Source organism: Ictidomys tridecemlineatus, chromosome 11 (assembly GCF_052094955.1).
Source record: "Ictidomys tridecemlineatus isolate mIctTri1 chromosome 11, mIctTri1.hap1, whole genome shotgun sequence".
NCBI classification, from domain to species: Eukaryota; Metazoa; Chordata; class Mammalia; order Rodentia; family Sciuridae; genus Ictidomys; species Ictidomys tridecemlineatus.
In genome coordinates this window covers 81278836-81291965 of record NC_135487.1, presented here as the reverse complement: position 1 = coordinate 81291965, position 13130 = coordinate 81278836, and the positions used below count along the sequence as shown (strand labels likewise).

At 33.4% G+C, this 13130-nt stretch overlaps 1 protein-coding gene across 2 annotated transcripts in view; it reads right to left on the bottom strand.

Moving 5' to 3' along the window:
* Snx7 (sorting nexin 7) overlaps positions 1 to 13130 on the bottom strand; it is an 82527-nt gene that overhangs the window by 54602 nt on the left and 14795 nt on the right. Inside the window, exons 1-4 of one of the 2 annotated variants that reach the window (XM_078026802.1) lie at positions 7648 to 7670; positions 7002 to 7184; positions 2240 to 2350; positions 1744 to 1908 (exon numbers count right to left, since the gene is read on the bottom strand). In XM_078026802.1, the coding sequence (XP_077882928.1) occupies positions 1744 to 1908; positions 2240 to 2350; positions 7002 to 7172 (447 nt within the window). In that variant the 5' untranslated portion in view covers positions 7173 to 7184; positions 7648 to 7670. Of the gene's footprint in view, positions 1 to 1743; positions 1909 to 2239; positions 2351 to 7001; positions 7185 to 7647; positions 7671 to 13130 lie in introns of those variants that run through there. The other variant, XM_078026803.1, reaches the window with a different exon arrangement.

Sequence of the window (13130 nt, the reverse complement as noted above, 5' to 3'; positions counted from 1 at the left end):
TCCTCAGCACCACATACCAACAAAGATGTTGTGTCCGCCAAAAACTAAAAAATAAATATTAAAAATTCTCTCTCTCTCTCTCTCTCTCTCTCTCTCTCTCTCCTCTCTCACTCTCTCTTTAAAAAAAATCCTTAATTCTTTTGGTATAATAAGAGCTAACATTTATTGAGCTTAATATGTTCTTAGGCACTATACTCATATTTGTATACACGTACTCACAATACACCTACAAAGTAGGTTCTATTTTTGTCTTTTGACAGAAGATAACAGAAACATAGAAAGTGTCATTAAGTTACTCAACATTTCAGAGCAATGAAGTGGTACAGCAAGGATTGGAAGACTGGAGATTGGACCACAGAGGCATCACTGTTAAGCTGACCAACCTACTTTGCCTCTGTAAAGTCCCCAGAACAGTTTGTAAACAGATACTACCTAAAATAGCTCTTCATCCAACTGAAATGGGTAAGTTGTGACACTACGTCCACTGGCTGGTTCTCTATACAGAAAGATTTTCAATAAGATATGTAACTATCTATTTCAGAGTTAACCTAGCAGGGACAGCAACAAATTTGCAATACAGAAGAAATGCTATAAAGCTATTATAGTACACTTAAATGCATTCCTTCAGAAATAATGGCATATTTGAAAAGAACAACAAAAAAGAGCACAAGGATTCTTATGATGGCTGTAGCATTTGTTGAAACACAGATTTCTAAAGATCAAAATACATGAAGAGTAACACAGATGAAATAAATCCATAAATAATAATACTGACTATATAATTCACACATTAAAAACTATCTATTATGTACCAAAATAATGAATAACATTATCCATCTCTGTCCAGGTTTTCTTAAAAGTCTTACAGAAAACTACACATATATATAAACTTGTTTGTTTTCAAGTCAGTATGATTTTGTGTACAAATAATAACAGGTGTCATCATTGACCCGGTGATACATTCATCCAGAGGTACTACAGCACCATTTGATACAGTAAGTCATTAGAGACAGCCCAAATTACAACTGGAAGGCTGTTATTCCAACTGTTGGCCTGTAGAGGATATTTCTAAGGGCTTCCATAGCTTGCAGTCAGGCCACACATTTATTACACCTAAGTTGCAATGGGCTTCCAGAGAGCAGAATTTTCAAGATAGAAATGAACCACTATTTAGCTTCTAGTACTTTGGCAGCAACTGAGAGATAGAAAACTAAACATTGATTAATAATTGTTTAATTATTTTTCCTATTGTCCTATTATCTTTCTTGTTGAGAGCTTCATAGAAAATAAAACCAAATAAAATACACATAGGATTTCTGTATTAAAAATTAGGTTACCCTCCCAAGTAGTATTTGAAATAAAAGAGAGTGTTTATCTATGTATTTAATAATAATTTTATCCGAACTTGAAAAGTCCTAACCCATTATTGCTCAAAATAGTGTCAAAAAATGCATTCCTATATATTCAGTATTAACTATATGTACAATGAACACATTGACATTTGAAAATAAGGCCAACAACCAAATGAAATAACAGTGAGTTCATTTAAGGAAGATACAAGATCTCTGCAATGTTCACATGTAGATTAGACACAGGGTTATACTTCATTCAAGTATATCCCTCAAGTGATTTTAAGAAACTCCATCTCAATTCAAGGATACTAGTGCTGAATATATAAAGGTAAACAAGAGAAAGCATTCAAATACCAAATGCTTATATATGAGTAGAAATCAAAATTTTTACCCAAGCTTGTGCAGTGAGAAAAATCTTGAAGTCTTCATTAAATGTTAAAGTTGGATGATCAGCAATTCTATTCAAAAATTTATGCAATGCTTTCCTGCGGGTCTCAATGAAGTCATCGTTAAATCGGTCGACCATTCCTTTCACTATAAACTTTTCTGGCAATGGCTGAAACCAAAAAAAGGAAAAGCAAAAACAAAAGCAATCTGAGAATTTGTGGCAAAGGTTTATAAGGAATTCTCTATATATATTTTTTTCTTTTTTGAAAGATTAGTTCAATATCTGATTCTTATAAAAATAATTTTTAAAAATTCCAATGCTAAAACCAAAACATGCAAAATAATAGTTTTTTTTAAATCTATACTCAGATTCAAAACTTTAGAAATAAATGTTTCTAAGATAAATAAATTGCAATGAATGTAAAGATCTGGTGTTAGGTTCTAAGCATTCTAAAAGATTCAAGAAAAAATTAGTAGCATGAAAAAACTTGCAAACTTACTGGAATAATCAGAGTGGGGTGTACTTCTTCAAGTTTTCCCTTCAACCAAAGGAAATCTTGATAACGTCTCCTAACTTCAAATTCACTGGAGTCAAATTCCCCACGAGACGTCTGAACAAAGTAGGAGAAAATAACAGCACATGCAAGAGAAGCCAGGAGACATTTGCCTAATGTGATTTCAGACATTCTGAAATAAATGGGTCTCTAAGAAAAATTAACAAATCCTAATTATTCAGTGTTTGTCAGCCTGTATTTTTTTTAAGTCATCTATTCATGTAGCAGATGAAATAAAGCAAACTTTCCGGTATTTCCAAAAAGAAAGCAAACATCATGCTTAAATTTAAAGTCCAAACTGAAAAATCTGTCTTACAACAACCATCTGTCTTCCACAAGATTTTAACTACTATTATCTTTGGCATGACTTTCTCGCTTAAGAAGAAAGTGTGTTGTGAATTTAGGTTTCAAATATATTTCTTTTTTCAAGATGATTATAATTCAGAATTTGAGGAAAGTCCTATTTTTGTAATTTGGAAAATAACCTGAATATAACTGAGAAAAATGTTTTCTTGGAATTTGTTCAAATGAATTGCTTTGCTAAAATTTGCTTTTAGTATATAAAAATTCTAACATTTTACAGAGTGATTTTTACCACTGTTTTAAGAAAATGTAATTAATGGGTATTTGCAATGAAAAGAAAATCTTTCTGTCATTTCTCAAGGAGTTTTATTTTGAATCACATGCCTGAACTCCTGAAAATTAAGCAAATACATTAAAAGATCTGTTCAGTAAACCAAAAATCTATTCCAACACATATGACAAGAGGAACATGAATCCAGTTTTAACCTCACATCCACTGCTTGAATTCCAGGCCAAAACAAAAACTGTGGCTTCCAAAGACATACTCAACTTTTATAAGAAAACAGTCACTTTCACTGATACCTTATTTAACTAAATTTTACATGCTAAAAATTAAATGTAGTAAATACTTAGGTTGAAATTTTCTGGAGGAGTAAACATGAAATAACATATTAGTCACGGGCTGGGGATGTGGCTCAAGTGGTAGCACGCTCGCCTGGCATGTGTGCGGCCCGGGTTCGATCCTCAGCACCACATACCAACAAACATGTTGTGTCCGCCAAAAACTAAAAAATAAATATTAAAATTCTCTGTCTCTCTCTCTCTGTCTCTCTCTCTCTCTTTAAAAAAAAAAAAAAAGAAATATTAGTCACCCACTCAGATGATCCAATTATAGATACAGCAGTTTAATAAGATGCAATTTTAATTGTTATAAAATAAACTCTGTGAAAGCTATGCTTTCCAAAGATTATTCTTTTAAAATGAATGTTTAGAATATCATACATTATATCTTGGTAAAATACTCCCTTTTTTAAAAAGAAGGGGTAAGTGAGATGTAGAAGTCTAAGAAATTAAATGTTCAAGAAACCCTAAAAAATCTTAACTATGTTGCAAAATGGTGGAAAATATAAAAATGGTAAAAATAGGAAAACTAAATCTAGTAGAAACACACTTTAACAGTGTATACATACTAGTTGGTATGTGTGCATACATATGCAAATACACATACATGCAAACATACATACATACGCACACAAACATAGTCCAGAGTCACTCATTAAGAAACACTTAATGAGAATGAGCACCTTTCTGTGCCAGGTGTATGCATACAGGTTCATTAAATTACCATAAATAACAATAAATGCACTCTAAAAATGGGCAGTCAAAATAAGATTAGTTGTGCTTAAGAGTTTCCAACTCTTTACTCAACATAAAACAATTTGGTATAAATTCCAACAAGCAAAAGATGGAAAAATCAAGTTAAATAATTGGTTGATTCTGTCTTCATCACTTTGTCATTGACTTGAATTCTCTAACAAAATACAATAACAGAGGAAGAAAAGAGAGCAAGTATCAAGAAGAGTATGATTTTTCTTACTAATTTAAGATGTAATTCCACTCCAGAAGGGAATATGACAAGACAAACAGCTCATATCAATATTGTTAAATTGGTACACACTGTTATACTCTTAACTCATGGCTAATTTTTTATGGCTGACCCGTTATTCCTGAGTGAGTTTTTAGCTCAGAAATATGAAATTTAGTACCAATATTCTCACGTAGCTGATACCCAAATTGCATCCATTCAACTAACACTGACCTTTGGTCAGGTGTCAACAGTTATTCTAAGCTCTGAAAATTTAGAAAACTGTTTTTGAGATTAAATGATCCTAACAATCAATGCAACCCATCAATAATATAATTTAACCTCTCTGAATACTGTAGACTTTTCTAGGTTTTTCTTCATGATAAGGATGTGGGAGAAAGTCAATTGTTGATTTTCTTAGTCCTTCCTTCTACAAGTTCTAAGAGAAAGCAATCTCTAGATTTTCCAAAAGAGCAAGTATTCCTTGAGAGCAGTCACCTCAAATATGAGAGAAGAAGAGGTAATTTCCCATAAGAACTAATGCCAAGGGCATGGGTATCCAGGTGCTCATTATGAACAGTAAGTTCATAAGCATTCCTAAGCAGGAGATTATCAGTGCACATATATGCATATTTACATGTGCATTTATCCTTTTTACCTTAGAGTCTATGAATGTAAGTACTTATAAAATTAAAACTTCCTCAGGGAAGCTATCTCTAATGCTTATTAGATTGGGGTACTCAATACACATATCTTGTATTTTTCCTTCATAACACAACTTATAATTAAATAAGTATCTAATTATTTAATATTACACCCTTGTCCCCATCCATCTTCCTGATTGAAAGATCCATGGAAGACAAAGGCTCTTTCTGCCAGGTCTGTCCTGATCATTGATGTAGTCTTTTTTTTAAAAAAAAAAATTTATTTTTTAGTTGTAGTTCGATACAATATCTTTTTTATTTCATTTCTTATGTGGTACTGAGGATTAAACCCAGTGCCTCACATGTGCTAGGTGAGCGCTCTACCACTGAGCCACAACTCCAGCCCCTGATGTAGTCTTAATATACAAACTCAGTAACTTGGGATACAATTGGCTCTCAATAAACTTTATTAAATAAATTATTAAATAAATAAATAAAGATAAGTAAAAAACAAAGAAGAGATTATTTGATAACATAACATATCCATTAGACATTTATCATTTGTATCTATAAAATATGTTTTAGTGTATTATATTAAGATGCTGGTAAAAGTAAGAGGAAATAAAGAAATTTAGTTTGTAATAGTTATAATGAAAAGTTGTCATATCCATATACAGATACACAAAAATGTAATAGAAAAAAATGTATATTATGAAAGTAAACTGAGTTTAATTCCAGCTCAGCTAATTACTATGATGTATAATCCTTGGCAAATTACTGAGTTTTGGTGCCCTTATGAATGAAATGAAGGTAAATCATAATATATAAGACCTAGAACTGTTACAAATTTAAATAAGTTAACATTTAGAAAGTGGTTTGAGTGTTGTTTGACACAAGTAGTCACAATTCCTATTAATACTATTATTAGTATTAGTATTAATACTAAAGCAGTCCATTTAAAGCGTGATACAAATATGAATAACTCATTATATGTCTATGATCATAATGAAATCCACTAGAGAGCTTATGAAGAGCATCTTTCCAAGAGATGTGAATGATAGGAAAACAATTGTTTCACAAATTCTCTGCTTGGAAGGATGATGACAACCAAAGCTTATAAGAGTAGTAACCAGAGAACCCTGCCTCTACTCCTGGCAGTATTCCTATATTAACATATTTGATTTTCATAAAGACCCCATGAAATAATTAGAACTATGACCCTATTAACAAACGAGGATACTAATAAATAGAGGTTAACTGAATTGTCCAAGACACATAATAAGGAAGGGGAGAAATCAAGATTTAATTCCAGCATATCTTGTTCTATCACCTCTTGATATTAACTAAGATATTGTAAACTCATTCACTCATTCACCAAAAAATTTAATTGCTTACTTACTATGACCTAAAAATTGTGTTTGCAATTACTAACCACTTCAGATGTAGTCAACACCCTTGAGAAGCTTACAGACTCAAGTTTGTATTAGGAGACAGGATCATTAGGAATGCAGTTCAGAATATTTTCAGCTAAAAAAAGAGATGAATCTTTTATATTTATGAACCACACAACTCCAGGGTAAGGCTTTATAAACAAGATATTTAACTTATAAACAGAATTATCAAAGACTGCTCTAAATAAAGTACTTAATAAAATTCCAATTATACTATTTGGTTGAGGTAAACTGTCTTTTTGCAGAGGATAAAGGAGTCTTGGGTTTTGAATCTACTTCTGCCTTTGCATTATTAAAGAAGTAATGGTAAATCATATATAAAGTGGCCATCTTCTCCTGAAAAACAACAGTATTACATTTTGTAATCTTTAGAAGAATTGTAAATACAAAATATTATGTCATGTTTTTAACCATTTACTATCTGCATTAGAAAACTTTGGCTTTTCTTTTCCAAAGGTATTTATTTATTTTTTACAGTAAAAATCTAAATGCTTTTATTCTAATAGTTATAACTAAATTACTAGTTATTAAGTAAATTCAAATTTTAAACTTCAAACAGAACAAGTAAATGGCAGATAAGATACAATATCTTACCCAAAATGATAGAAAAGTAAAAGTCAATTTGAATAATATTCTGCATATTAAGAGATATAATGACCAAGAAGCACTTCCAAAATATTCAAAGAGAGCAGTGATATGCAAGAAAATATTCATTCAATGTTTACCTTAGTTATAATCCTGTAAGTAATAAAAGTTTCTATTGTAGTAACATGGCTTTCAGGTGCATCAACTGTAATGAAGAGATCCTTTAAATCTGTCTCATCTTCAAACTTGATTTGGTTTATCATCGATAGAGGGGATGTTGGCATCATCGGACTGAAGGAGTTCATGTCCATCAATGAAGCATCCTAAGGAACAGAACATACAAAAATGAATACCCCCCCCAAAAAAATAGTTAAAACTCTCTATTTCTTAGATATAGCCAATATTACCCAAATATGTTAAGAACAAAAAGACTATTGAAGATCTGATTGCACATGGTATGTTAAACACTTACTTTTACTTCTGCACCCTATAAACTCCCACCCAAACCAAAAGATAAGGACAAATAAAAGGCACACACCCTTAATGATCCCTAAGGTTTAAATGTTTGTGTTTCCTCCAAAATTCAAGTAGAAATTTAATGACCAATGCAATGATATTAAAAGGTAGGGTCTTCCCAAGGTGATTAAATCACAACCATGAAGACTTCATAAATGGCAGTGGTGATCTTATAATGGGCAGAAACTAGCCATTTTTTGCCCTTCTGCTTTCCACCATGTGAGGACACAGCAACAAGGCTCCATCTTGAAACCAGAGAGCAGTCCTCACCAGACACCAAACCTGTTGGCAGCACCTTGCTCTTGAACTTTTCAGCCTCTAGAACAATAAGAAATAAACTCCTGTTATATGTAAATTACCCATCCTCGGGTATATTTCATAAAAGGCCAAAAAGGCCAAGAAAAGGATTAAAAGAAAAAACTACAGCAAGCAAGATCTATCAACCACTTTTTAGAAATTGGGAACCTGATCAATCAGTGGGCACTGAAATCCCAGTACAAAAATTAAAAGAGACCTAGAAAACAAAGGTAAACTAGAAAGATGCAAACATATTGATGAAGCAGAATTCCAGAAGGGCTCAGGGACTGGAGTCATTGGAAGTTCATGTACACTGAGGTGGTGGTAAAGTTAAAATGAGAACATTGGTCTAAAATCGAATCAAACAAACAAGAACTTCAAATTCCCTCTTCACCCCATGTAATCAGGTCACTTCCTAACTTTATTTTGCGGAACTACTTTATGGAAGATTCTAACTCCAGGGTATCAGTATAAGGGGAGACGCCCATGAAAATACAGATATGAAGTGAAAGTCCTGCATACCAGATGAAAGATATCCAATCTCCTATCTTTACTTGGCCCCATGGATATTGGCAGGAAAGTGTGAAACCCCACTATTTTAACCCATTTGGGCTGCTTTGTTCCAAGACTCTGATTTTTTTTTATAAAATAAGAGGGCTGGGATTGTGGGTTAGCAATAGAGCGCTCACCTAGCTCGGGCGGGACCCGGGTTCGATTCTCAGCACCACATAAAAAATAAAAAGGCATTGTGTTGTGTCCATCTACAAAAAAAAGATTCATATATTCATTCTCTCTCTCTCTCTCTCTCTCTCTCTCTCTCTCTCTCTCTCTCTCTCTCTCTTTCTCTCTCTCTCTTTCAAAAAAAAATATGAGTGCTAGGAAATAAATGTATATGATACCCCTCCACACATTTCCTTTAGATATGGATCTATAGATAAATAGAAAAAGAAGTGAAATTCCAAGAGTTCATTTTCAAACTTGATACCTCTAATCCTAAATTGATACCACGTGGTTTATTCTTCCTTACTTATTTGTAACTCTTTTCTCTAGCAGTAAGCTTTGCTCCTAGCATCCTGAATATACTTATTTGCTCAGTACCCCTATACCACCCCCACAACACACACACACACACACACACACACACACACACACACACACACAAGCTGCCCCTCAGCTATAACCACACATGCCAAGTTAGCCTCATTTCCAACCCCCAAATTGTTGAATGCCTCCTCTACCACAGTCCCAATTAGTCAACACTGGTCTTCTGTTCATTTGCCTTCAACTGTTTTATTTAAATATAGTAATTTGGTGCCAAAATACCTTATATACAATCAGAGATATGATAAATTGTGGTATAAAGGTGTATTAAGAATTGTAATGCAAAAAATAATAATAATGATAAGAGAGCTCGTGTATAATGAAGAAAAAATGTTTGGTTTTGGCGTTATACACTTTCTATAAAATGCTAGTTGTGTAAATAAATAAATAAATAAATATGTAGCAAAAATAAATAAATAAATATAGGAACTGGCAGGAATGGGTAAAGAAAGGCTAGAGGTTATGTTTTATGAAAAAATTTTAAATGTACTCTACAATCAATCTTAAATTCAAATAATGCCTCATTCATATGCAAAAATAAAGCCCACTCTCAACAGGACACTTGAATTATTTCTACAATAGCAATAATGACTTCTTCTTAAACTGTATCCTATTACATACATTTGCTCCAAAAGTAAGGATATGGATGTTAGAATTAAAAGTTTTGCACACTTTTATAAAAAAAAACTAAAGTTATCTGATATAACTAGAGATTAAATCTGCAACCCAGCCACTAGTTTAACAACTAATCTGGCCAATCCTGAGTAAAGAGGCCAAAAATTGCTGCTAATCCTGTCTCTGCTGTTGACTAAGTAGGTAATCTTGAACCATTAATGCAGCCTTTCTAAGTTACATTACATTAAGGAATTGGACTTGATCTCTAAAATTTCTCATAGCCCAAATGCACTAAAGTAGTAAAATGTAATAAATTTTGGTAATTGAAGAAAAGGCACTTTTGTAGAACTGTGAGTGGAAGAAACAGGATAAAGTCATAATATATCAAACCAAATCAGTAAAAATGCTTTTGAGGCATCAGTAACATCCAGAGCGCTGTTCTAAAGACTCTTGCAACAAAAAGTTGAGCTATGCAAACTCCAATGTGGTGAATTAGGAAACCCTTTGATGGGATAACAGAAGATATATAATATGGGACACTAAAGACACAAGACTAATAGTGGCCCTAAGAATAAGAGGGTTCATCTAGGCATGACTTGGGCCAAGGAGAAGAGGACAAATTTCAGTTGGGTTAATCAAACACACAAAAATAGAGAGGCAACAAATGGCTTATAACTAGAGTTTGGGAAATATATCATTTTATATTCAGATGATGGGATACAATAAATTCTACCTATATGTTGTTTTTTGTTGTTGTTGTTTGGGGGAGAACTAGAGATTGAACCCAGGAGCACCTAACCACTGAGCCATATATATCCCCAGCTCTTTTTAGTTTTTATTTTGAGACAGGGTCTCAGTAAGTTGCTTAAGGCCTCACTAAGTTGCTGAGGCAGGCCTTGAACTTGTGATCCCTCTGTCTCAGTCTTCTGAATTGCTGGAATTACAGAAATGTTCCACCTCACTTGGCTGATAGTATGCTATTAAACAAAAACATGTTATAAATCCATGCACAACCAGGTTTCAATATATATTAGTAGGTGTATGACTGGGAGAAAGCAGAAAAAAGAGGGAGGGAAAGAAGGGGAGAACTTAGAAGCTATACAGCAATACATATATATAAACAGAAGTTACTCCAGATGCTGGGACTGCTGTTGATTTTCATATTTTTCTATGTGACTTTTTTGCATTCTCCAAATATTCTTAAACAAACATATATTATTTCATAATCAGAAAAAATGTGAAATCTGTTAGAGTCAACGTTGTCCATGATATGTTCAGAGATAGGAAATCATGGTGATAGAAGAGTTGAATGGGGCAGAAGGCTTCAGATTACATTTGATCATTTTTCCTTAATTCATCAAGGTTGCACAGTTAAATAAAAAATATGCAAAAAATATATCAGAACAAATGAAAATAAGGCTGTACCAATGCAAGTACGGGATGCTAACATAAAGGAAAACTAAGCAACCATTAACAGAATTCAGAACTTACAAATAAATGTGCAATCAGCATGTACAAAAATCTCTCTCAAAAACTATTTCATATAAACAGGAGTTTTTTAAGCAGACATATTTCAATATGACGGGCGCATGTACTTTCAATTTCACTGATGCTGCCATGTGCTCTGGCATTTTTCATATTCACCCTCCCAACTCACCACAACCCACTTCTTTTACCTACTACATAATTTAGCATTCCATTTCTTCAGCTTAAAATGCACCCTTTTGTAGAGTGGGAAAGATCTGCATGAATTTTCAAAGGCTCACGATTCCAGTGAGTGTAGTGTGTGGTGTCACAAAAATACGTTTCGATATCTGGCAAAGGAGGAAAATTACAGGCTGAAATTTAGCAACATCTAAGATTTCAGTAGAAGGATTTAAATTACTATGAATCACTCAAACATTCCTAAAACCTCAATAAAACTGACTATCCAAAGTGTTTTATATTCACTCTGGAAAAAAAAGGCGGGGGATGGGGGAAGAAAATACACAGACACAGACAATACTTTTAAAATTTACATTTGGACATGAATAACTAAAGAAAATAAGTGTGTGAAAAGAAGCAAAGAAGCAATTAACCAAAAAGAGCTGCATTTAACCTTTTGCGGTAGATGCTTTTCAGGAGAAATGGATCATCAAAATTTGTTCTTTCTAAACAGAGGTCTCATCTCCACAATCACTCTCTGTCTCTCATCCTCTACCGCCTCCAACATTTGGATACATGCCCATTATCTTAGTCTTTTAAATGATGAAAACACAACTTTTCATTTTTCCTTCAAGAGATCAGTACAAAAGGGAAATTATCTGTATGACAAATTTCTGCTTTTTAAATCACATTTAGTACTGTTCCTATAGCTACCATAGTGAAATGCACACACACAAAACCAAGAAAACCTTGAGTTGCTTTCAGGCTGAGATCTGAATGTGCAAAATAGAGAAAAAAAAAAGCTCTGTGTATTGTGAATTCATTGTATTTTATCCTTACTCCAAAACAATACATCCATTGTGAGGAAAACCATTTCAGTAACTTTACGGAAATGAGTGGATTTAGAACAGTGTTAGCATGAGATTGGAATTTATTGCCAAAATGATTTACAAATTAAGTGTAAGTTTTCCTGTTGTTACTCTTGGTTTATTATAAGCATTTGTTACAGACCAAATTGGGTTTCCCTAGAATTCATGTTTAAGTCCTATAATCAACTGTACCTCGGAATGTAACCTTTTTTGGAAATAAGGTCTTTATAGATGTGATTAAGTTAAAATGAGGTCTCATTAAAGCGGTCTGTAGTTATTTTTATAACTGGTATATTTGCAAAAGGGGAAGTTTGGACACAGAAACATGTTCAGAGAAAAGAGAATGCAAAGAAAACCAGGGAGAAGACAGCTGTCTTCATACCAGCCAAGCTGAGAGGCCTAGAACAGATAAGAGGAAGCAACCCTGCCAACATCCTGATCTTGGACTTCCATTCTCCAGAACTGCAAGTCAATTAATTTCTGTTGTTTAAGATACTCTGTCTCTGGTACTTTGTTACAGCAGCCCTAGCAAACTAAAACAGCATATCTGCAGCTAGAGTTGTGCACAATAAAAACCTGAAGTTGGAGGTAAGGGTAGAAAGGAAGAGAGATACCACATCTCAAATATTTCATCTTTGCTCTAATCATTCATTTATTTTTAAAGACTAATAACAACTCTAGTAATTTCTGGAAAAGGGTTATTGCCACCCCTGCTTTATGCTATTAGATGTTTCCAAAGTTTTACTCCTGAAATAAATAAAACACAGCTGAAATTTAAAATTAATGACATTTAGTGGATATCTGAACACTTGGGAGATAAACATCAAATGAAACCGGTTAAAAGGTGAGATATGACCTCTACCAGAGATGTTCTTCCTTAACATCCCTCACTAAAATGCTACTCAGGAACATCTCATAAATATAACATGAATTACTCTGATAATACTAAATTGCATCCACCATCTGTGCACAAACAGCTATTTTCTTTTTGCAAGTAGAAGGGGGGAAAAATCAATGTGAGAAGTGTGATAAATCAGAATACTGGCATGAAAAGGCCATGCAAACAAAATTGCTGATGCACAAGAAACATGCACACCAAGAGACATCTGGTAAAACAGCAACTTAAAGTGGAAGGAGTTTGAGAAACCATGTTGTGAAGAGGGACACTCATCTTGATAGGCCTAAATTTAGACCTACCAGCTGTGTTTTGGTTTACAAATCCTTCCA